The 24,251-nt window shown below is 43.0% G+C and overlaps 1 protein-coding gene and 1 long non-coding RNA gene across 3 annotated transcripts; both read right to left on the reverse strand.

Moving 5' to 3' along the window:
• Positions 1-1,551: 1,551 nt before the first annotated feature.
• Positions 1,552-14,981, reverse strand: LOC139423887 (uncharacterized). Of its 2 annotated transcripts, none has more exons than XR_011635889.1 (5): positions 14,861-14,981; positions 14,686-14,753; positions 14,456-14,515; positions 14,146-14,213; positions 1,552-1,880 (listed from the first exon to the last, which is right to left on the reverse strand). It is a non-coding gene; the product is annotated as an uncharacterized lncRNA (long non-coding RNA). The 2 variants fall into 2 exon arrangements; XR_011635888.1 differs by lacking the exon at positions 1,552-1,880 and adding an exon at positions 9,821-10,470.
• An 833-nt stretch (positions 14,982-15,814) lies between these two features.
• LOC139423888 (transmembrane protein 150B) lies at positions 15,815-23,082 on the reverse strand. Its single transcript, XM_071175529.1, has 8 exons — positions 22,991-23,082; positions 22,718-22,787; positions 22,099-22,182; positions 20,524-20,583; positions 18,313-18,380; positions 18,107-18,234; positions 17,385-17,562; positions 15,815-17,081 (listed from the first exon to the last, which is right to left on the reverse strand). The coding sequence occupies exons 3-8, from the start codon at positions 22,161-22,163 to the stop codon at positions 16,885-16,887; spliced, it is 696 nt and encodes a 231-aa protein (XP_071031630.1). The 5' UTR covers positions 22,164-22,182; positions 22,718-22,787; positions 22,991-23,082; the 3' UTR covers positions 15,815-16,884.
• Positions 23,083-24,251: the final 1,169 nt, after the last annotated feature.

The following is a 24,251-nucleotide window of genomic DNA, read 5'->3' on the forward strand; positions in this document are numbered from 1 at the left end:
TCGTGTTGTACAAAACTGGCGATAGCTTTTCAAGCAAAAGGATAGCCGATGACCTCCAACCGTGGTTAGCTGAATACTAACGTTAGCCAGTAAACTGGATAGCTTCTGGCTAGCTTCTATTGTGGATTTGAGGTGAATAATAGGTGAATAAAAAAAATTATTGGTGAGGCGGGTTGCAGGAGAGTGTTTTGAAGTTGAGATTTTTTGAAAAAAAGATATATAAAAAGATGTGCGAAGAAAATACACGGTACACGACAAGACGAGGACAAAGGACGTCTGACTGCTATGCCATCTTAGGGCCCCAAGTTCCTTTATAGTGTTGCCATGCAGCTGCACAACTAAAGTGAAAATCCTTATAGGATCTCATAAATTAAAGACGTCAGATCAACTGGGATTCTTGGAAGACATTTATACACAGCAAGTCGCATCTGCACTTACATCAACACACACACACGTACTGTGTATACACACACCATGCAAACACACAGTGGAGAAGGAGGTGTTGACTGGTTCACCTCAGGACCCAACAATCAAAGCAAATAATCAGACAGGCCCAGACAGCACTGAGCCACTGTGGAATAATCACGAGACAAAAAGCAGTAACCGCATCCGAATATCTGCCATGTTTATACGCCTGTGTCTATATACACCTCATTATATATAAGTGAAATGATCGTTTATTAAATCGTTTTGGGGGAGACAGCTGCCGGTAAAGAGATGATGATGATCATTGACTGAGGTCCATGGGCAAGCCAGACCTGGGTTCAAATAGTATACAACATTTTTCAAATACTTTGTGTTTTGGTTGAGCCTGCCTGGAGTGAAGATACCACAGAGTCCCAGTGTTTGGGCTTGTGGGACCATTCCATTGGTCCCATTGCACTAAGATCAATCAAGGGCATCTTAAGTAGTTGAACGCAAACACTTACACACAACACAGGTGTCTACACTGTAAAACGGTGACCTCCCTGCCAGTGACCTCCCTGCCTAGAGCAGAGGGATGGTAAAGAAGCAAGAGGAGGAAGAACCTCATGAAATAAAACACATTATGTTTTACCAGCGAGGGAAGGAAATGAGAGGGTAGGAGTGAGCGTTAGTGGTTAAAGAGGGAGAGAGGGAAAGAGAGAGAGAGAGAAAGAGGGGAAATCCACATCTCACCTCTAAGGAGGAGGGGAGAGGGTGCGCCACCTGTTAGGTGTGAAGCCAAAAGGCTTGACTACATTCCTAGCCAGCTGCTCTCCTCTCCTGCAGGGCTTTCCATTGGGTTGCTCCCTCTTGGCACTCCAAATACAATGAAAATTGTGTCGGAAAACAATGTGAGCTCTACTTTGACAGGGGTAGCAGAGAACTGTGTCAAGGATGTGATGCTTGACTGCATGCACAACAGAGCAGGGGACTGACTATGTTTTATAATGTAGGGCCTTGCTATTTAACCTCAGATCTTAAAGTTTCTTCCTTCACAGTGGTAACACCTCACCATAAAGTTAGCTGTCAATGCAACACCATGGCAAACTCACCTTGTGCATTTTGCTAGCCCGTACAAACGGAAACATTTGTGAAGTCAACATTTTCAGGTTGGTGTTCTGGGTTCATGAATCAATGCAGGCATGATGCGATTGATTCCAAATTGACCTTTGATCCCTGGATGATAGTCAAATTAACATGTTTGAGCTACGATAAGAACTCTTTCCATCGTTGGTCTGCTTTCATACATTACAGAGCAGCCAAATCCTGCCCCACCCTTCCGCGCTACTCACAGCTCCATATGGCTTTCACATCAGCTCTCCTCTCGCCTCTCCTCCTTCAGCTTCCTCTCCTGTGTTTGTTTGTCCTCCGTTCAGGTCCCAGGTGTTTTCCTTCGCTGGCTCAGGATCTGCGTTCTGTAACGGAAAGAGTTGGTTAAGCCCGTCATCCTCTGACTCAGGTACAAGTGGTTCCCCTCCCTCTCCTTCGCTTCTCTTCTCCTCCTTCACCGCCGTGGTCCTACACCTCCCGTATCCGCCCCGGGACCCTGCTCCCGGCTTCCTCACTCTTTCCCCGCATCCAACAATAACACAACAAACTCCACTTCCTGTCAGAACGGGAACAATAGTAGGATAGCTTTGATGGCGTGTGGTAGGTTGTTGTAGGTGCTGGCTTATCAACCCTGAAATCACAACCTGAGTCATAGATCTGGAGTCAAACTCAATCTTGGTTGCTCTTACGTTCCTAATATCTTTGAAATAAATAGTTTTTTTCATATGATGTGGTCATTTTACTGTAGCAGACACTATTATTCAGTCAACACATATATCCAGTGTATAAGGGATGAAACCCACAACTGTGCCCTAACAACAGCTGTACAGATTAGTTGGAGTTGTGTATGTGTTATGAAACAAACCCCAGCGAAGCACAAAGAGGTGTATGTGTTATGATACAAACAGCAGCTAGGCAGGTGCTGCAGATGACAGAGGTAGTCATTAAGAAATGCATCAGGAGACGACTGTGTAAACACTGAATACTGCGTCAGCTCTCTCCCTCTGCCATATGGTGCCTTCAGCCTCCGGCCTCCAGTGCTGAGCCTTCAGCCTTCAGTCCCACTAGAGCCACTAGAGCCTGGACATTACCTCTCCTGGACTTTACCTAATAAAACAGTCCAAAGCCCTAAGGGCCGTGGTAAAAAGTAGTGCACTACATAGGGAATAGGGTGCCATTTCGGACACAGGTCCTGGACAGCCAGTGGACTCAGTTCACTCATTGTTTCTTTCTCTCTCTCTCTTTTTCTCTCTCTCTTTCTCCCTCCCTCCCTCCCTCCCTCCCTCCCTCCCTCCCTCCCTCCGTCTCTCTCTCTCTCTCTCTCTCTCTCTCTCCCTCCCTCCGACTCATTCTCTCCATCTATCAATGCCTCCATTTATTCGATTAGGCCCGAGTCCTCCCAGGGTCATCGTTGTGTTAGGATTCCGAGTTGCCCGTGGCAACAATTTGATCATCCCGCCTCCGCAACCAAGGCCCTGTCCCTTTTGTCCACACACACAGTGGACGGACGGAGGGAGTGGTGGTTCGAGGGGTGTTTGGGAAGGTTAGAGAGGGGAGGGAGGCGATGACTCATGCCACATACCAACCTGCAGGGCACAACAGCACCCCCTGTTGATGGTTAGGGGAAACCCCGCGGCGTGGGTGTATTGTCTCTAGAGAGTGCAGACATGTCATCACATAACAGGATATCTCCCACTCACCTCTTTGGTTTATGTGGCTGGGGTGGGAGTGGGGGGGGGCACAGGTGGGAACTAGTGTGTTGTTCTTTCTTTCTACTGTACCCACGGCGATAGGCTACTCTTACTCGATCAATGCCCTCCATTGTTTAATTTCATGAGCATTTACCAGGATTAACATTGCACAGCATTGATGGATATATACTGTATAATTGCACAAACAGATATTCTGACAGACGGTACACATTGAGGAGTGTGAGGCCGCTACTGTAACATTCGCCTTGGAAATCAGAATCCTTGGCAGACTCATTATACAACTAGCTGTTCTGTGATGTGGCCGCATGTCTTGACGTTTTGACGACGTCATAATAATAATGGACTATTATCATCGTCATGTGTTACGATGTGTTGCTACGTGTTACTATGCACTACTTGTTGTTTTGTTATTTTTTTATTTTTGTAACAGTTCTGTTAGGCATTGACGTCATCCCTCGGTATGACCATCTGTGCCCTCATACAGGAAACGGAGTGTTTATTGAGTTGTGAGAACGATGGATTGTCTTGTCAACAGGTGTACCTCGGGTCTCGTCTGAAACATGTGCTAAGTGAGTACCCTCCCTCTCTGCCGTCACACTAGCCCTGTCCTATATTCCCTTAAACACACACACACATGTGCACAGACACACACACAAACGCATGCCAGCACGCACATACACACACACACACACACCCACCAAGACAGGCACACACTCGCGGCGCGGCAGGGAGAGGAAACTGCAACACAATGATAAGGTCTCAGAACACAATGGGTCCAGCAGAGCTCACACAGAGCCAGGACCAGTTTAGCTCTGAAAGGTCAACAAGCCTCTCCAGGCTTTCATTCGGTTCCCGACGTTATTATTGTTCACGTTCTAATGATTACTCTGATGGTCTTTATTTTGCAAATGTGGAACCATCCGGAAATACCAATGAAATATGAAAATGCAAGGCCAGAAAAAAAAGAGAGACGGCGAATGTGTTTGACGTCGAGCTTCCCGTTGCCTGCGAGTTGTTCAGCTCTGTGGCTGCTGCTGCTGGGATCGCTGGTGAGCTGCCAGGTCAACAGCCCTTAGTCCTTTTGTCTTTCTCTGGGCAGCTAACAGAACAATACCCATCACTGGACAATGCATGGGGCAGTTTTGGAGGTTTGGGTTGTGTTTTAGGAGTTTTCCACTATTCAGACTGAATACGGCACAGTAGAATGTCTTGTGTGGTGATGCTGTCAGGAGAAGGTTATGAATTGTGTCCATATTTTAACCTCTGATGTTTTAGAGTAGCTTCAGTGTATTACAAAATCCAACTTTTTCAAGGTACTATATAAAGATACTATAAATTGAGCGTTTGCCTCTGGGGGTGCTCATGAGCCAAAAAGGGGTGCCTAAATAGAGGAGTACAACTTTCCCTTTAGATTAGTCATGAATCACCCTATAGACAGAACACAGAGAGAGGACCCGTCTTAACTTCGGTAAGACCGGATCGAGAAAGACAGCAATTCCTCTCGACAACAGTAGCCATGTAGCAGCATCTGTCTGCTCTATCCTCAAAGGAGAGGGGAGCAGGAGCACGTCAGCCCACCCAAATGTCATCCCCGGCTGTTACACAAGCCAGCACTGTATTCTATTCTGCATTATGGCACATATGCAACTAACATTCTCCATTCTGAACACTCCCAATGCAGCGGAAAAGGTCACGGTATAAAAAAAAGAAGAAGGTATTGTCGCTGACCACTGGCATCAGGCAAAGGTTAGGCGTGGAGAGATGACGACTGGGGGTGCGTTTTTGGAGGCTGTTTACCCCCCTGGTGTTATGTCTGTGATTCATAAATGATGTTTTATCTGCCACGAATGGATTGCACTCATTTATCAATACCATAATACGGGTTAACCGTTAACGTGAGCCGTATGGACATAAGGCCATTGTTGACCATTATATCTCAATCATCGGTTATTTGTCATTAAAGGATAACTGCAATAGAATTTGTAAAACTACCCTCTGGGTTAGTTTGAAACGCTCCAGGTCCATGAAGATGGCATTCTTTAGAACGTTGGTAATGACTGCAATTTCACATTGCACACAAAGACAGTGTGCAGTGCATCACAATAAAAACGTCAGAAGAACAAATATAACCCCAACTATGGGTGGTTATGAATTCATCATTGTTTTGTTTTTTTAAAGCACGCTTTTGATGAGCCTCAGAAAACGACTGATCCTATACTCTTACTCCTGCTGCTACTGGGGAGGCGGGCACTCAGAAAAATCCGACCTAAAGACAGAGACGCTCTTTCTTGGAGCATCTTTAGTTCTAATTACATGGTGATAAGACAACAACAATGACACATTACCAGAGGAATAAAATAAGAACAGTGGAGGAGATAAAGTGTTGGCTCCACTCTCTCATCTCCACCCTTTCTTTCTCTCATGATCTCTCTCTGTCTCTCTCTCTCTCTCATGATCTCTCTCTCTCTCTCTCTCATGATCTCTCTCTCTCACGCACGTACACTCACACACACACACACACTCACGAGCACACACGCACTCATCAAGCTTCTCATTAGATCAAACAACTGTCTTTGTGTGAACTACGGTGAGGTGTGGAATTCAGCCTCTGTTTGACTGTCAGCTTGTCACAACAGAGCTAAGTCAAGACTCAGACGGAGAGGGAGATTTGTGTGAATGAGAAGAGAAGTAGAGAAATTGATACAGTATGATATCTGACCAGAGCAGAATATAGGATTATTAAAATGTCAGTGTTTCTTAATCCTGATTGTTAATTTTGCCCTGGCACTACACACCTGATTCCACTAATCAAAGGTAGGATGATGAGTTGATTAGTGGAATCAGGTGTGTAGTGCTAGTGAAAAAACTAAAGTGTGCACCCATTTGCATCCCCAGGACCAGGACTAAGGAGCACTGGTTTAAATGCTTCCCCAGGTATTGGAAAGATTTGTCGATCTACTTACGCCTGCGAAGAATCTGTGCCTCTCAAACCCGCACATTGACAGTGGGTTGTGGGATGACAAGGGGAGGGGACAGAAGGCAGAGAGTTGGATGGGAGAGGTACATTGTCCAATAGCAAGGTTGGCAAGAAGACGAGGCAGTGAAGGAGTGAAGGACACAGAACGTGGACTTCAATATGGTACTCAGGGATGGACATGTGAATAACAGTGTCAGAGAAGAGAGTCAAGCCAATTTAAAGGAACAAGCACGTTCATTGTCTCTCCATTACTCTTGCCTTCCACTCTCCTCCTAATGCATCAGTGTGCAACCTGTGTGTGTGTGTTTGTGTTTGTTTTGCACACACTACAAGAAGGGGGAAGTTCTGCATTGTCTAAGATCTCCACTCAGTCAGCTCTCCCCACCATCATCAGCCTACCCCCTTCCCCCCCACTCCCTGTCTTGTGCATATTAACAATAGTCTATTCTGTGGCGCCCCGTGCAAGAAGGGACACACCCAACCCAAGGCCGTGCTGCAGGGAGAGAGAGTTGGGAGGTGGCCAGTCATCAGGGACAGTGGCTCGATTCTCGTCTGGGAGCGGGGAAAGGGGACAGGGGGCGGTGGTCTGTCTTAACTATCACATGCTGATTCTCATGGTGTGTTTGAGTGAGAGAGCGAGCGAGGGAGATAGAGTGAGAGATAGTGTGTGTGTTTATGCGTGCCTATGTGCATGCGTGTGTGTGTGTGTGTGTGTCATTATTATGTCTCAGTCTGTTCATATCAGCCCAGTACATCTATAGCATGGGGCATTTTTGATTCACTGTGAACTTACTTGGTTTCTCTCTCTCTCTTTCTCAATCCATCCCTTTCAATCCCTCCCTTTCTCTCTCTCACTCACTCTCTCTCTCAGTTCAATTCAATTCAAAGGTATTTTTTGGCATGGGAAACACATGTTTACATTGCCAAAGCAAATGGAATAGGCAATAAACACAATGGAAATAAACAAGGGAAACATTAGTGAACATTACACACACAAAAGTTAAAGAATATAGACATTTCAAATGTGCCACAAATCTTTCTGCTTTGATTGCACACTGTGGGATTTCGCCTAACAGATATGGGAGTTCATCAATGTTTGATTTGTTTTCAAATTCTTTGTGGGTCTGTGTGATCTGTGGGTATTTTATGTCTCTCATGTGGTCTCTCTCAATCCCTTCCTTTCTCTCTTTTTGTACATTACATGGGCCCCCGTGTCCAGCAGCTAGTGCCGATTGGGCCGCTGACCCAAAAAAAGTCCCCACCCGCGTTACATAGAATCACAATGCACCCCATTACAGTGGGGGACAGACCAGACAGAAGGTCACTCCCTCGCCCTCATGCTCCGACACGACAATCTCCCTCCCTAACTACACAGACCACAGTCTTTTGAGCTAGACTTCCTCCATTGTCACATACGCAAATATACCGTTTCTGAGTGTCTGGGTCTGCACACTAGTGCAATTATATAATTATGTGATTGTCGCGCGGGGGGAAAAAGAAAGAGGCGAGGGCTTTTGTGTGCCGGTGGATGGAATGTGGTGCGCATGGCATTTTTATGCAAAAGGGCAGTTTTCTGGAACCTTGTGCCAAGGAGAGGAGGGTGAGATCACAGCTGGTAGTGCCCACTCTGTATCTCTCTCTCTCTTACTCTCCCGACCCCCCCCATTCCGTTTTCTCTCTCTCTCTCTCTCTCTCTCTCTTCATACAGTATATACAGTATATCCCTCTATCTGTCCCGTAGAGTTCCAGGTTCGTGCCGCTGCTCTTGGACAGATCTGGCCTTTCACTACCCAGTGTGGAGCAGTATTTTGGGAGTCAGAAGATAAGGGTTAGGGCACACTGTGAGACCACGGTCCGAGGGCCTGGGGCGAGTGCTCCGTTCTGCGATAGTGGAGCAGCACTATTGTTGCTGGTCAAGAGCAGTTAGTGGGATAATAGCCATTTGAGCCGAGGCAGGTGTTTATTGAGATTACAGTAGGCTGCAGCACGGCGGCCTATTGAATCAAAGTCGAGGCTAACAAATCAGGCATTTCATCAACCGTTCTCTTTTACTGGAAGAGAATGTCTCACTCTCAACCGTTGCAAGATTTTCATCGATGACCTCTCTATTTTAACTCAGTTTTTTTTATTAGGTGTTATTGCTTTATCAGGGGGCCTCCTTTGCCATTTAATGAAAACAGCAGGACCCAAGGTTCTGTGGCACCAGGACTAGTTTAGGAATTCCTCCTCATTAGATGTACCGTAACACAATTTCAATCCCGTCTAGTGAAAATATCTATTAGTCTCTGCTACTTAATCCAAGTTATGTTCCCACTCTACTTGCAATGGTTCACAGTACTAGGCCTGCAGTGGCCCCAATGTCTTACTTAGCACACTATAAACAATAAACCAAGTTTGAAACGAAACCAAAAATAAAAAAAACGGGTACTTGGGGGAAAATTCCCATTGAATTCCAGCATGTCTGATCCCCTCGCCTCTCGTCAAAGGCCCCGTCTCGAGATCACACAGCGTGTAGTATGTGAAAGAATGCCAAAGGGGGACTGGGGGGGCAAGAAGAGCTAGGGGGCTTGAGATTCCCCGTCTAAAACCGATTACGCCGCATTCAAATGGACGCCAAAGGTATTTTATAGCGGCAATAAAAGTTGTGAAGTACAAAGAAGTAGAATCAAAGGTCATTTAATATCATCCTCTTGTCCACACAGACTGAACTGCATAAACGTGGAGATGAGTCAAGGACTGGACCCCTGCGATCACCATGGCTGGCCCTGTAATCAGCCAAGATACTCAGTTCATCTTAAAATACCCCTAACAGATTGTTTGCGAATGCAAAATGTCTGGCTCGACCAGGGGTATCTTCCAAAATGTTTTGGCATGTCACCAGAATGACATGTTCCCATCAGTATGATCATGCAATGCAGCTCCATGGTGCTCCATAGTGCAGTGCCTCCGGTGGCCATGTCTGTCCCTACAGGGCTGACGGAGAACATCTATAGAGTGGAGTAGAAGGTGCTAAACTAACATTAGACGAGGAGGTGCAACCTAAAATCATGAGCGCATTTGAAGGGGATATGCGCAACTCTTTCTCACATTTTAAAAACGTTGTGTTTCATTAGCTGCTTGAAATAGCTCACAGAATATATTGTACCCACAGAAGTAAGTTGTGTGGTAAAGGACATGGGAGATAGGACCACAACTCCGTGTTGTATTAACCTTGACATTTTTGTAATACTTGATATAAACGCAACATTCTGTATTTCTACGTTATGACAAAATTGTCCCTTGCTGCTAAAGAAAATGTGACATTACATTTATTTAACAGTGACATTTCACATTACATCATTGTGAACTTTTCCTTTCCTGCAGGCTCAAGCCACCCTCCAGTCTCCCTTCATCCTCTCTTTCTCTCTCTCACTCATTGTTAGCCAGCTGACAGGTGGAGAGACAGACAAAGGCCAGACTTTTCCTGATGTGGTGACAAAATGCTATTGCCACGGGTTCAATACACACGCAACACAACATTAGACAAACACACTATTGCTCCATAAATAAGGTTGCAGAACATCCAAACCATCCAATCTGTAAGGCATGTTATATTTAATGAGTTTACTTCATTTTTGTGACACCAAAAGATATGTCGTATACTGTGAAGCTTCAAAAGTGTTCAGTACGCTGAAGTGAGTATAGGTCAGTCGACATAACTGGCTTGGTGGCGCCACCATGTGGTAGAATGAACTAAATACAGTCCAGCACCTCTACGTCATCCTCACATAATTAAATATGTAGATAAATAACAATTACACATGACACTCTCCATGATGCATCGTATATTGAATATGAATCAGGGGTCATTTTCCCCATTACCGTCTTGCTAGCTGTGCTACCATACATTCTAACATACATTCTTACCACAGGAGGCTGCAGAGGGGACGACGGCTCATAATAATGGCGTCCTCCCCTCAGGGTGTATAGAATGGAGTGAATAGAATGGGAAACCATGTGTTTGATAATATTCAATTTAATTCCATTCCAGCAATGAGCCCGTCCTCCTCAATTAAGGTGCCGCCGGCCGCCTGCGACTCTGATGAGACCGTCGGTGCTCTGGGTCTCGCTGAGACCTTGCTTCTGCATAGTGAGCTGGTGACAGTCGATTGTGACGGAGCTCGGAGCAAAACAGGTCAAACAGGCCAAAGAAGGACATGACCAGAGCCCACTCAGAAATGGCCGCTCCAGAGCAGAAGGGCACATGAGAGAGTATGCCTACAGACACTAAAGAAGGGAAAGGGGAGGCAAAGTATTGGTTTCCGTGTTGACAGTACGTCATTCTGTATAGACAGATTCTGATTGGATTGTGCTGCCATGGAATCATATACACTTCACCATACAAAACAGCTAGGCAACAGCATATTTAACTCAACAGAGTAAACAGTTGAGAAAATCTAATCAAATCAAATGTTATTTGTCACATGCGCCGAATATGTTTACTTTACAAGCCCTTAACCAACAAAGCAGTTAAGAAAAATAATATTTACTAAATAAACTAAAGAAAACGTTTCACCAAAGAGCAACAATAAAATAACAATAATGAGTCTAAATATAGGGGTACCGGTACTGAGTCAATGTGTGGGGGTACATGTTAGTCGAGTTAATTGAGATAATATGTACATGTAGGTAGGGGTAAAGTGACTTTGCATAGATAATAAACAGCGAGTAGCAGCAGTATAAAAGGGGGGGATCAATGCAAATAGTCCTGGTAGCCATGGTGCTCCGGTACCGCTTGCCATGCGGTAGCAGAGAACAGTCTATGACTAGGGTGGCTTGAGTCTTTGACAATTTTCAGGGCCTTCCTCTGACACCGCCTGGTATAGAGGTCCTGGATGGCAGGAGACTTGGCCCCAGTGATGTACTGGTCTGTACGCACTACCCTCTGTAGTGCCTTGCGTTCGGAGGCCGAGCAGTTGCCATACTAGGCGGTGATGCAACCAGTCAGGATGCTCTCAATGGTGCAGCTGTAGAACCTTTTGAAGATCTGAGGACCCATGCCAAATCTGTTCAGTCGCCTGAGGGGGAATAGGCTTTGTCGTGCCCTCTTCACGACTGTCTTGGTGTGTTTTGACCTTAATAGTTTGTTGGTGATGTGGGCACCAAGGAACATGAATCTTTCATCTTGCTCTACTACAGCCCGATGAGAATGGGGACGTGCGCCTCACAAGTCCTCAACTGGCAGTTTCATTAAATAGTACCCGCAAATCACCAGTCTCAACTTCAACAGTGAAGTGGCGACTCCGGGATACTGGCCTTCTAGGCAGAGTTGCAAAGAAAAAGCCATATCTTAGACTGGCCAATGAAAAGAAAAGATTATGATGGGCAAAATAACTCAGACACTGGGCAGAGGACATCTGTCTAGAAGGCCAGCATCCCGGAGTCACCTCTTCACTGTTGACAGTCAGAGTGGTGTTTTCCAGGTACTATTTAATGAAGCTGCCAGTTGAGGACTTGTGAGGCGTCTGTTTCTCAAACTAGACACTCTAATGTACTTGTCCTCTTGCTCAGTTGTGCACAGGGGCCTCCCACTCCTCTTTCTATTCTGGTTAGTGCCAGTTTGCGCTGTTCTGTGAAGGGAGTGGTACACAGCTTTGTACGAGATCTTCAGTTTCTTGGCAATTTCTTGTATGGAATAGCCTTCATTTCTCAGAACAAGAATATACTGATGAGTTTCAGAAGAGTCTGATGAGTTTCTGGCAGTTTTGAGCCTGTAATCAAACCCGCAAATTCTGATGCTCCAGATACTCAACTAGTCTAAAGAAGGCCAGTTTTATTGCTTCTTTATTCAGAACAGTTTCACTACTTGGTACACCACATAAAATAAGATTTAAAAAAAGAGAAGTATTGCCATTGTACTTTTCCTCTCTATGCCCAGTCATAGAATTCATAAACTTAATCTCCATTTAAATTGGATTATTTGTTGCAACATGATTTGTGTACTGTAGGTCTGCGTTACTCTGGAGTCGTTAAACCCTTTACAGTGTTGTAAAGACCAGTGTGACTCCTACCTGATGTAGGGGAATCTCTCTGTGATATTAGAAGTCTCAGCGATACCCGGCAAGAACAAGAACTGTGTTTAGTATTTCAACACTTCAGTGAAAATAAAACTTTTTTCAGAACACACTGTGGAGTTTGACACCAACAGAATGTAGCTATTCAGTTCATGTATTTTGTTTCTCGCTCTCAGAACGTACGTTTCCTGTGTCTATTACTTTGCACCAACAGTACTTTTTTAAAATTATAGACACCTTTTCATTGTACATTAGCTTGAGATACCGGTGACCACAGCAAACCAGCCGGTCAGATACTCGCACCGTCCATACGCCCACAGTGCCAAACACCGCCAAGCTGATCGGAAGCAGCACACAGGACCACATTATGATCCAGTTAGGTCACCTGGGATAAATTAAACTAGACACCCATTTTAAAGTCATTTAAATGATCCTCTTTGCTCTTCTAATGATTATCTAATCCCATATAGACACAAGCTATGGGCTAAATATGGCATATGTTCTCTACTCTGTTTTGGAACACAAAGTTGCAGTATAATGTACTTTCAAAGTTCAAAATTGTAAGCTGAAAAATATTTGCCACTCAGTTCATATGATTACGTTCGTAAATGTGAAACACTCCATTTAGTATGGTATATTTAGGTTCCGTTATTAATTAGGTTAGGTCACATTATGAATGGAATAACGCTTGTACAATATCATCTAAATTAGAGGATGCATAGTATCACATGTCTTACCCAGTCGCACAATAGCATATGAATTGGATGGGAAACTAACTACAAAGGTTAGGTTAGGATCATTTACATGAAGGTTAGGAGAACTAAAATGACAAAGGTTAGGTTAGGATCATTTACATGAAGGTTAGGAGAACTAAAATGACAAAGGTTAGGTTAGGATCATTTACATGAAGGTTAGGATAACTAAAATGACAAAGGTTAGGTGAATTTAAGTAGCAGGTTAGTTTTCAAGCTATGTAACTTTCAAAATACATAAATCATCCCTGTAAGGATGCAAAATGCATCACACGGGGAAGATTTCCTGACAAGCAAAACATTGTGGGTCTATAATGTACTAATAAAACAAATACCAAAATATACTTTCTGGGGTGGAGTTTTCCTTCAAGTTTTGAATAAGGGTTAGGGGACGGGTTAACTCAAATGTATCAGTTGTCCCCTACTCAACTCGAACACGCAACCTTTGGATCGCTAGATGGTAGTGGATTACACCCCCCACCCAACTGACCTCCCTCTCTCCTTTTGTTTCTGATTTAGTAGGTATCATACGTCTTGGAGGTGCTAAGAAATACATTAAGTATGTTTCATATGGCTCTGAGGCCAGGCTGACTTACATGGCCTGATTGTGCTCCCATGTTGTAGAATGGACTAACTACAGTGTAGCGCCTCTCTCACCCTCACCCTACAGATTCCTGTCACAGTGAAAGCAATACCATGAGACAACCTACAGAGAGAGGAAACATAGCAGCCACCACTGCTGTAGTCAAAAGATGAACAAAGATCAGGAAAATCTCATCAATATTTCCCTTAAACTCAACAGAAACCAAACAAAGAGGTTTAGCTAAGGAGATGCCGCATCAAAGTTAGTAGTATTTTATTAAATAAAAAGAGTAGCAGTTTATTCAACAATAGGTTTAAAATATGTACACTTATGTAAAGCTCATCAGTCAGAGCTGAATGTTCAATTATTATATAATTATTACATTACTGTTCTGAGAGAGAGAGAGGGAGAGAGAGGGGGGTAGAGGTAGAGGTAGAGAGGTGTAGAGGAGGGATGATAGAAGGGAGGAGAAGGTTGAAATTACATACGAAAGACAAGAATGAATAATAAAGTGATATGAAGCAACATGTAAGTGCTGAATAAATTCACTTACTCAAGACCGAACAGATGTTGCAGACCTGGGAAAAGATACAGCTCTGTGGATCATAGGTGTCGCATTCACTGGAAGACCAATTCACATTTGAATTATTTACAAATCTGGAAACGACTTGGTAATGAAATATTGACTTTAAAACAATGAGCCACCCGTGTGTGTATGGTGGCATTGTGGGCTCATTAACATTTCCCAGCATGTTTTGTTAGTGTTTATACCAGTTTAACTGTGGTAGTGCCTCTATTGACATAGTCCAAATACACAGTGGAATTCGGGGTAAACCCTTTACAGTGACTAGCGTCACTCTTACCTTATGTAGGGGAATCTCGCTGTGATATTAACAGTCTCATTTGATACAGCGATACCAAACCTGGGAAGAACAAGTACTGTCGTTAGTATATCAATACTTCAGTGATTTTCTGTTTGTTGTTTGCACTGATAGTACGTTTCTTATCAACACCATCTCATTGTGCATAAGACCACACTATTATTCTATCTAGACAAGTAGCTGGAGAGCAGACCAGTCTGTTAGATACTCACACCACCCATATTCCCACAGTGCCAAACAGATTGGAAGCAGCGCCCAGATTTTTGTTTACTTACGTCACCTGGGAAAGACGAAACGAGACAACTGAGACACCCAGATACACTTGAGACCAATTTCAATAAAAAGGGACAAAGGTCCTCAACTAAGGAACTCATAAAAACATCTTACCTCAGGCCACTTCAAATGGTGACTATCCCAGAAAAATTAAACACAGATGTCTGCAATGATCTTTGAGGTGTATTGACGGGACAAACAAACCGTTTTACAATCGGGCATGTCAGACACCTGCCTCAGAGCCTTAGACAGGAAACTGTCAGAGGCACCTGTAACCTGGCAACGGAGTGGAATAGTCAAACAAAACGAAGGTTAATCGTTGGATGTTGAAGTGAGTATAGGCTTGGTGGTGCCACCATGTGGTAGAATTGATTAAGTGCAGTACAGCTCCTCTGCATCACCCTCACACACAGATTCCTGTAACAGTGAAAGCAATACTATGTGACAACAGAGGAACGAAACATAACATCCACCACTGCAGCAGTCAAAACATTGAAGACAAATTCTCCCCTTTCAACAGAAAAAAAGATGTAGGCTCTAGGTGAATAGATGCTGCAGACTACTTACTCCCAAGCAAATCTTGACCTGTATTTTCTGCAGTAATGCTCAGGGTTGACTTGAGACACCATGTAGCATGCCGTCTTTCTAATGCAGCGTGAATCAGTCAGTCTTCACCTTCAGCTCGATAGCCTGGCTAAATGGACTGACAAAAACGGCAGTGTTCTCCTTGGCAGGCAGTCAATCAGTCTGTGCGGCTGCAACGGCGGAGGACTGGTTGTGTTCAGGAGGGTGCAATGTTAAAAAAACGTTCAGATAGAAATTGGTTATGTAGAACAGCTATACTTATGTCACATAGAATTGGGTGTCATGCCACGTCTATCTGCAACGTTTTTAATGGGTAGTTCTGAAGAAAATGAAGGGCAGCACAGCTGATCACAGCCACCCCCTGCAAACAGCCCTTGCCTAGAGTAAATCAGGAAGTGGTAAGTTTCCCAAAGGTATTCTTTATGTTTTTTGGTAACCCACACCCAAGGCTGCTTGTCCTAAAGGCTTAATTAAGACACATAATGCTAATGTGCGTATTTATTCAGAAACACTAACAATAGCACTGAAAACAGATTTGGTACTATATATCAACAATATGGACCTTTGCACTGCACATTGATTGTTGTAAAAAATACATCTGATATAACTGCTGTTTTAAAATGTTTTAAATTCTGTTTTAAATGTGTTTGCACTGAGAAAACAAATGTCATGTTTTATTTTTTTGACGTGACAGACACTGATGGAAGGCTCGATATTCTCTGCACAGTTTGTTTAAAGTTACATTTTGTTTAACATCAGCAGAATAAATTAAAAACACTTACAGTTACGTAAACCCTCATCAGACACTTGTGTAAACCCTCATGACTTGAAAAAGTATCCATTCCTGTATCACATCTTCTTCTACATAAATAGTGTAGATATGTTTACAGTGTTCATGTCTTGATGTGCTCATTTAAATCATTTCTGTTGGTACAAAAATAAAGCCAAAAGGGAGAAAATCTTAGATCTGCTTGACTGAAAAACAGTACAAGACAATTAGATTTGGGATACAAAAATAATTATCTGAAAGCCACGCCCCTAATAGACCACGCCTCATGAAAATAACCTGGGTTACATTAAAAAAAGACCCAGCTGCTGGGTCAACCATACTGACGGTTAAAAAACTATGAATGGTTAAATTAACCCATGTTTGGGTATTCCAAACAACCCAACTTGTTGTTTGTTTGGAATACCCAACCATGGGTTAATTTAACCATTGGTAGTTTATTTAACAGTCAGTTGGGTTATTCACACAACCCAACTAGCTGGGTCAAAATAACCCTGTGTGTGTGTGTGTGTGTGTCTTTAGATGTTAAGCTATGAACAGTGTATCAATGCATGGTCACGGTCTCATTTTTATTTATTTTTTAACCTTTATAGGCAAGTCAGTTAAGAACAAATTCTTATTTTCAATGACGGCCTAGGAACAGTGGGTTGTTCAGGGGCAGAACGACAGATTGTTTTTACCTTGTCAGCTCGGGGATTCAATTTTGAAACCTTTCGTTTACTAGTCCAACACTCTAACCACTAGGCTACCTGCCTCATTGGCTGTACTATGAAACATAATTCATTCTGACCACTCCGTTGGTGCTCTGAGTCTTCAGACGTTGTTTCTGCACGGTGAGCTGGTGGAAGTCGATGTGACGGAACTCGGACCCAAAGAGGCCAAAAAGGACAAAGAAGGACATGACCAAGGCCCACTCACAAATGGCCGCTCCAGATTTGTAGCCGGTATTATGAAGTATAGCCACTGGGGAGGGAAAGGCCAGTCAAGGAGCAACAACACAAGCAGATGACCTGTCAATGTCTAAACGATACAGTTTGTATACAGTCTCATTCCCAGCTAAGTGTTCTGCCAGTCTGGCCAGGGAATATACACTACAGCCTCCACTGTATTTGTGTCATATTTTCACTGGTATTCAAGTTGATATATTTTGCATTAAACACTGTTTAGCATGGATCAAAAGTGAGTAATAGATGCTTTATATATTCCTACATGAAGAGACATTCTCTGAGAATGGAGAGCACCCCAGTGTATTATCTGTAAGGATACTGGTGATGACCAGGACGGTGCAGATGCTACAGAATGTAGCTCGAAGAGGTCCAACCCAGTGACGGTCTTTCAAGGGATGGGCTTTGTAGCAGAGCCACACCTGCAGCCAGAAGTAGGCCAGGCCCACGAAGAACGCCAAGAACGCTCCCAACAAGTGGATCCCCATCACTACAGATTGCTGAAAGAGAGGGATGAAGAGAGGGAGGGAGGGATGGGAGAGAAGATGGAATGAAGGAGATATTGTCAGCAATTATCAGGGTATAACAATATGTCAACTTTCTATGTGTACATGCAAGGGGTGGAGGATATTTAAGCAATAAGGCCCAAGGAGGTGTGGTATATGGCTGTTCTTATACACGACGCAACGCAGAGTGCCTGGACACAGCCCTTCGCCGGGATGTATTGGCATTATAGCACAAACCCCCAAGTTGTCTTATTGCTATTACAGTGGCTTGCGAAAGTATTCACCCCCTTGGCATTTTTCCTATTTTGTTGCCTTACAACCTGGAATTAAAATGGATGTTTGGGGGGGTTTGTATCATTTTATTTATACATCATGCCTAGGCACTGTATAAACTGGTTACCAGTGGCTGTCAGCCAATCAGCATTCAGGGCTCGAACCACCCAGTTTATAATAAGACTTAGTATCAGAATAATACAGAGATATTATGATAGTATTGCGATAACTTCAGTTTACACTGAAGTGAGATTCTAAACAATACCTGGAAGTTTCCGATGAGGGAGATGCCCACACAGGAGATGAAGCCCAGTACGATACTGGCGATGTTCACCTTGCTGTTCTGACCATAGTCCCTGACCTGCTGAAACCGGATCACCACAACCCACAGGGCTGACACAGAGAGAGAAGGGGGTATTAAAAGTGTGTGTGCGTGTGCGCGCCTGCGCGTGCGTGCATCTATTCACTTACCCAAGACAGCACAGACGTTGCAGATCTGAGCAAAGATGCAGCTCTGTGGATTATAGGTGCCACACTCACTGTGGAACACAAAATTCACATTTCAATTCTCTACGATTAGAAACACAACATCAGATGTAACAACCTCATAATGAGTATTGGTTAATTTAACAATACAAACCTTAATGTTTCCCCTCTCATCCTTTATGTAAAAAATGTGTCTTATTTTGGCTTCTACATGATTTGGACATGAAGCGCAAAAAAGCTAATATAAGTACCATTGTCACGCAGACAGGTAAACACAACTAAAGCATGGATTGCTGTCATACCTTGTCCATAGAAAACCAATGTCATTTTATAATTTGGGTGAACTTTAATGCTCCATGCTTGCTACGGTATCGGGGCATGAGGTCTGATACCAACAGGCTCAGAGACAGTTTCTATCCACAAGCTATCAGATTGCTGAACACTTGAACTGGACAGACCGCCTGCTCTGATTCTCCACACCTTAGCACACACACACACACACACACAACAGCTGCTGTTACCAGACTCGTATTATACTGCTCAATTTATACACGTGCACCCCTCACCAATACACGTGTAAATATTGGACTATAAATTGTGCTTTCCTGTACTATACACTGCTCAAAAAAATAAAGGGAACACTTAAACAACACATGTTTGGCATTTGCCAGAGAACACCAAGATTGGCATATTCGCCACTTGCGCCCTGTGCTCTTCACAGATGAAAGCAGGTTCACACTGAGCACATGTGACAGACGTGACAGTCTGGAGACGCCGTTGAGAACGTTCTGCTGCCTGCAACATCCTCCAGCATGACCGGTTTGGCGGTGGGTCAGTCATGGTGTGGGGTGGCATTTCTTTGGGGGGCCCCACAGCCCTCCATGTGCTCGCCAGAGGTAGCCTGACTGCCATTAGGTACCGAGATGAGATCCTCAGACCCCTTGAGACCATATGCTGGTGCGGTTGGCCCTGGGTTCCTCCTAATGCAAGACAATGCTAGACCTCATGTGGCTGGAGTGTGTCAGCAGTTCCTGCAAGAGGAAGGCATTGATGCTATGGACTGGCCCGCCCGTTCCCCAGACCTGAATCCAATTGAGCACATCTGAGACATCATGTCTCGCTCCATCCACCAACGCCACGTTGCACCACAGACTGTCCAGGAGTTGGCGGATGCTTTAGTCCAGGTCTGGGAGGAGATCCCTCAGGAGACCATCCGCCACCTCATCAGGAGCATGCCCAGGCGTTGTAGGGAGGTCATACAGGCACGTGGAGGCCACACACACTACTGAGCCTCATTTTGACTTGTTTTAAGGACATTACATCAAAGTTGGATCAGCCTGTAGTGTGGTTTTCCACTTTAATTTTGAGTGTGACTCCAAATCCAGACCTCCATGGGTTGATAAATTTGATTTCCATTGATAATTTTTGTTTGATTTTGTTGTCAGCACATTCAACTATGTAAATAAAAAAGTATTTAATAAGAATATTTCATTCATTCAGATCTAGGATGTGTTATTTTAGTGTTCCCTTTATTTTTTTTGAGCAGTGTACAAAACATTAGGAACACCTGCTCCTTCCATGATATAGACTGACCAGGTGAAATATGATCCCTTATTGATGTCACCTTTTAAATCCATTTCAATCAGTATAGATGAAGGTGAGGAGACAGGTTAAAGACAGATTTTTAAGCCTCGGAGACATGGATTGTGTATGTGTGCCAATGGGCAAGACAAAAGATTTAAGTGCCTTTACACACGTATGGTATTACGTGCCATGCTCACCAATTTGATTGTTTCAAAAACTGCAAGGCTGCTGGGTTTTTCACACCACCCAAAAGATATCCAGCCAACTTGACATTGTAGAGTCCATGTCCTGACAAATTGACGCTGTTCTGTGTATGCTAAAATTTTTATTTTATTAATTTACTTTATGTTGCTATTCTTATATTTTATTATTTGTTATTGTTGTTGCGTTGTCGAGAAGGAACCTGTAAGTATGTTTTTAATTGGATGATGTATACCATGCGTATCCGGTACATATGACTAATACAAATAGAATAATGTTATCATCTTAATATTAAAGTTATATAGTGTTGATTCCTCAATGATTCACTTTTCATTTTGATCCATGCCTTTGGGAATAGTTAAGAAGTACTGCGAAACATTGACTTGATTGAAAGACCAGTGTGACTCCTACCTGATGTAAGGGAATCTACCTGTGATGTTAACAGTCTCATTCGATACAGCGATACCAAACCTGGCAAGAACAAGAACTGTAGTTAGTATTTTAATGCCTTCGGAAAGTATTCAGACCCTTGGACTTTTTCCACATTTTGGTAGGTTACAGCCTTATTCTAAAATGTATATAATAGTTTTTTTTCCCCATCATCAATCTACACACTAAATTACAAAACAAAAACAGGATTATTTTTTTGTTGTTGCTAATTTCAACAACAAAAATACGGAAATATCACATTTACATAAGTATTCAGACCCTTTACTCAGTACTTAGGTGAAGCACCTTTGGCCTCAAGTCTTCTTTGGTATGACGCTATAAACGTGGCACACCTGTATTTAGGGAGTTTCTCCCATTCTTCTATGCAGATCATCTCAAGCTCTGTCAGGTTTTGATAGGGAGTGTCACTGCACAGCTATTTTCAGGTCACTCCAAAGATGTTTGATTGGGTTCAAGTCCGGGCTCTGGCTGGGCCACTCAAGGACATTCAGAGACTTGTCCCTAAACCACTCCTGTGTTGTCTTGGCTGTGTGCTTTGGGTCGTTGTCCTATTGGAAGGTGAACCTTTGCCCCAGTCTGAGGTCCTGAGCGCTATGGAGCAGGTTTTCATCAAGAATCTCTCTGTACTTTGCTCCGTTCATCTTTCCCTCGATCTTGACTAGTCTCCCAGTCCCTGTCAGAGTGACCATCACCTCGCTGACCAAGGCCCTTCTCCCCCGATTGCTCAGTTTGCCCAGCTCTATGCAGAGAATTGGTAGTTCCAAACCTCTTCCATTTAAGAATGATGGAGGCAACTGTGTTCTTGGGGACCTTCAATGCTGCAGACATTTTTTGGTACCCTTCCCCAGATCTGTTCCTCAACACAATCCTGTTCAGGAACTCTATGGACAATTCCTTTGACCTCATGGCTTGGTCTTTGCTCTGACATGCACTGTCAACTGTGGGACCTCATATAGACAGGTGTGTGCCTTTCCAAATCATGTCCAATCAATTGAATTTACCACAGGTGGCCTCCAATCAAGTTGTAGAAACATCAAGGATGATCAATGGAAACAGGATGCACCTGAGCTCAACTTCGAGTCTCATAGCATGGGGTCTGAATATGTATGTAAATAAGGTATTTCCGTGGGGGGGGTTACTTTGTCATTATGGGGTATAATGTGTAGATTGCTACACATTATGCCCCATAATGTAGGATTTTAATATAAAAAAAATATATATATATTTTAGAACAAGGCTGTAACATAACAAAATGTGGAAAAAGTCAAGGGGTCTGAATACTTTCCGAAGACACCGTGCATCTTTCAGCCCAAACCCTGTGGACGGTGACAGAGGCAATCATTTGATGTTTGTTTTGTTTCTTGCACTCAGAGCACAAGTGTTCTATGTTTGTTACTTCTACTGAAAGCAAGTAAACATTAACATTTTCCTCATTGCCATATCATTGTAGCATGAGACCACAGTATTCTTCTGCCTATCACTAATAAAGAAGTGGCTGAAGAGGAGAGCACACGTGGATGTCAGATAAATACTTACACCACCCATATGCCCACAGTGCCAAACACCGCCAAGCAGATCGGAAGCAGTGCCCAGAGCCACATAATGGTACACTAAGGTCACCTGGGAAAGACACAATTACTCCTTTGTAGTTTCTTTGAATGCCATGTAGTATCCTGACCGGAGTTTAAATACATGTGTATTTAATTATTTTTTATTTAAATACTTATTTTCTGTGTATTTTTTGTATTTTCAAATAATGTGGTCAAATCAACTACTTGAATCTATTGTCAAATCATTTCATATAAAATGCAAATTCATTATTTTAAATACTCCTAGGACCTGGGATCAAATGCATTGGAGTATTTAGTTGTATTTGAGCATTTTCAAATACATGCCAATACTTTCCAAGTATACATCCAAATACATTCCAATATGCAACTTCTTGTCTTTTCAAATATCTTAATTCTTAATTTAAAGTGGATGTGAACGTAATTGAAATAGTATTTGAACCCAGGTCCGGTAACATTAGTATAGGTTGATTATCTGTTCATACACATCTTACATATTCACCTCATCAGCTTTGATAAGGACATTTTGAAGCTATAGCCTACCCACTTGAGAAATCACTGAGTGATTCAGAACGACAGATTTTTACCTTGTCAGCTCGGAGGATTCGATCTAGCAACCTTTCGGTTACTAGTCCAACGATCTAACTAATAGGCTACCTGCCGCAATAACGACAAAAGACACAATTTACACAAATAAAGATACATTGACAAGTTTCACGTTACAAGTTAATGTCACATGCACAAGTACAGTGAATTTACCTTTCCCGCAAGCTCTATGACAAGATGTCATAGTAACATACAAGAGAAGAATATTTAAGCCAGAGAAAGAGAAGTTTAGTAAAAAAGTGGTTTAAACTCACAGAGGTTTTCTTGTATGTACAAGGAAGGAGGGAAAGCTGACAAACTCTAGATTTTTTCGCATCTAACTCAATTCGAAATGCCTCTCCCCCTTGGCCTTGATTGTCAAATATACCGTAATAACACCAGTAGAAAGTTATTTCTCACTCGCTTTACCAGAGAGGTTGTATGGTAGAAGTATTACGTTGGGTCAGGGCTGGATTAAGAAATATGCCCCGGGGTTTAGATATTTTATATTATTATAACGGTGATAATGAAGATTGGTACGAGGATGACGGTATTGATTGAGGTGTGAAGATGTGACCCGATAGTGATTTTGACCATGGCAGTGTTTTGATTAATTCAAATAAAGTTGCCACGAATCACCATGAATAAAAAGGGTAAGGACATAGCCCATGTTTGAGCATCAGATCATGCCCAAGTCAGTGGAACTGGGGAATTTGGGTTTAGACAGATACGCGAGTTTCCTTGGTAATACTGTACTTGATAGGATTTTTTATATTCATGTGTGTTGTGTATATCTGTAGATAATATTATTTTTTTTTTTTAAACATCGTGCAGGATACGGCAACGGTGCCCGAGGAAGAGCTGACACTTCTCCCTCCACTGCCACTGCCTTTCTGAACTGCCTAAACACCCCACCAGCAGTGGAACACCATCACTTGCTACTGCCAGAACCCTAAATGTATTATTTTTAAAGCGTATTTGAAATTCTCTTTGTAATGAAAAGCGCTATATACAATAAACCTATTATTTTTAGAATGTGTAACTATTCTACTTAGAATCATTTTTTAAAGTACATTTTTGAAGGGGTTTGCTATGCAAGACATTACGGTAACGGCGTGGCCAACAATATTTTTTTTTATTTACAACTACTTGCTTGCCAGTAACATACTGTACAAGCTGTGGGCTTCCTCTGCACACCTCGTTCTCACACTCCACATTACCCTTTCTTTCCATTTCAGGTACCTATTTTCTAAATATAATCTCTGTCATACATAATTCATATTGTACATCCACAAACATAGTGAAACCAAAGTATATCAAACACAGGACTTCATATAGTCTTCTTTCTCTCCAGACTGAAAGCTGTAACAGGGCGTCTGCTGTTGAGTATTAGATAATTCAAATACAAAGCAATAAATGAGTGTAATAATGGTTCCACTGAACCAATATTATCAACTTCATACGATGACACTCTTGGTAATAAAGACTGGTGGGACAAAGGACCTTTGATCCCAACCATTTGAAGAGGAAGCTGGG

This window comes from Oncorhynchus clarkii, chromosome 13 (genome assembly GCF_045791955.1).
Source record: "Oncorhynchus clarkii lewisi isolate Uvic-CL-2024 chromosome 13, UVic_Ocla_1.0, whole genome shotgun sequence".
In the NCBI taxonomy this organism is placed as follows: Eukaryota; Metazoa; Chordata; class Actinopteri; order Salmoniformes; family Salmonidae; genus Oncorhynchus; species Oncorhynchus clarkii.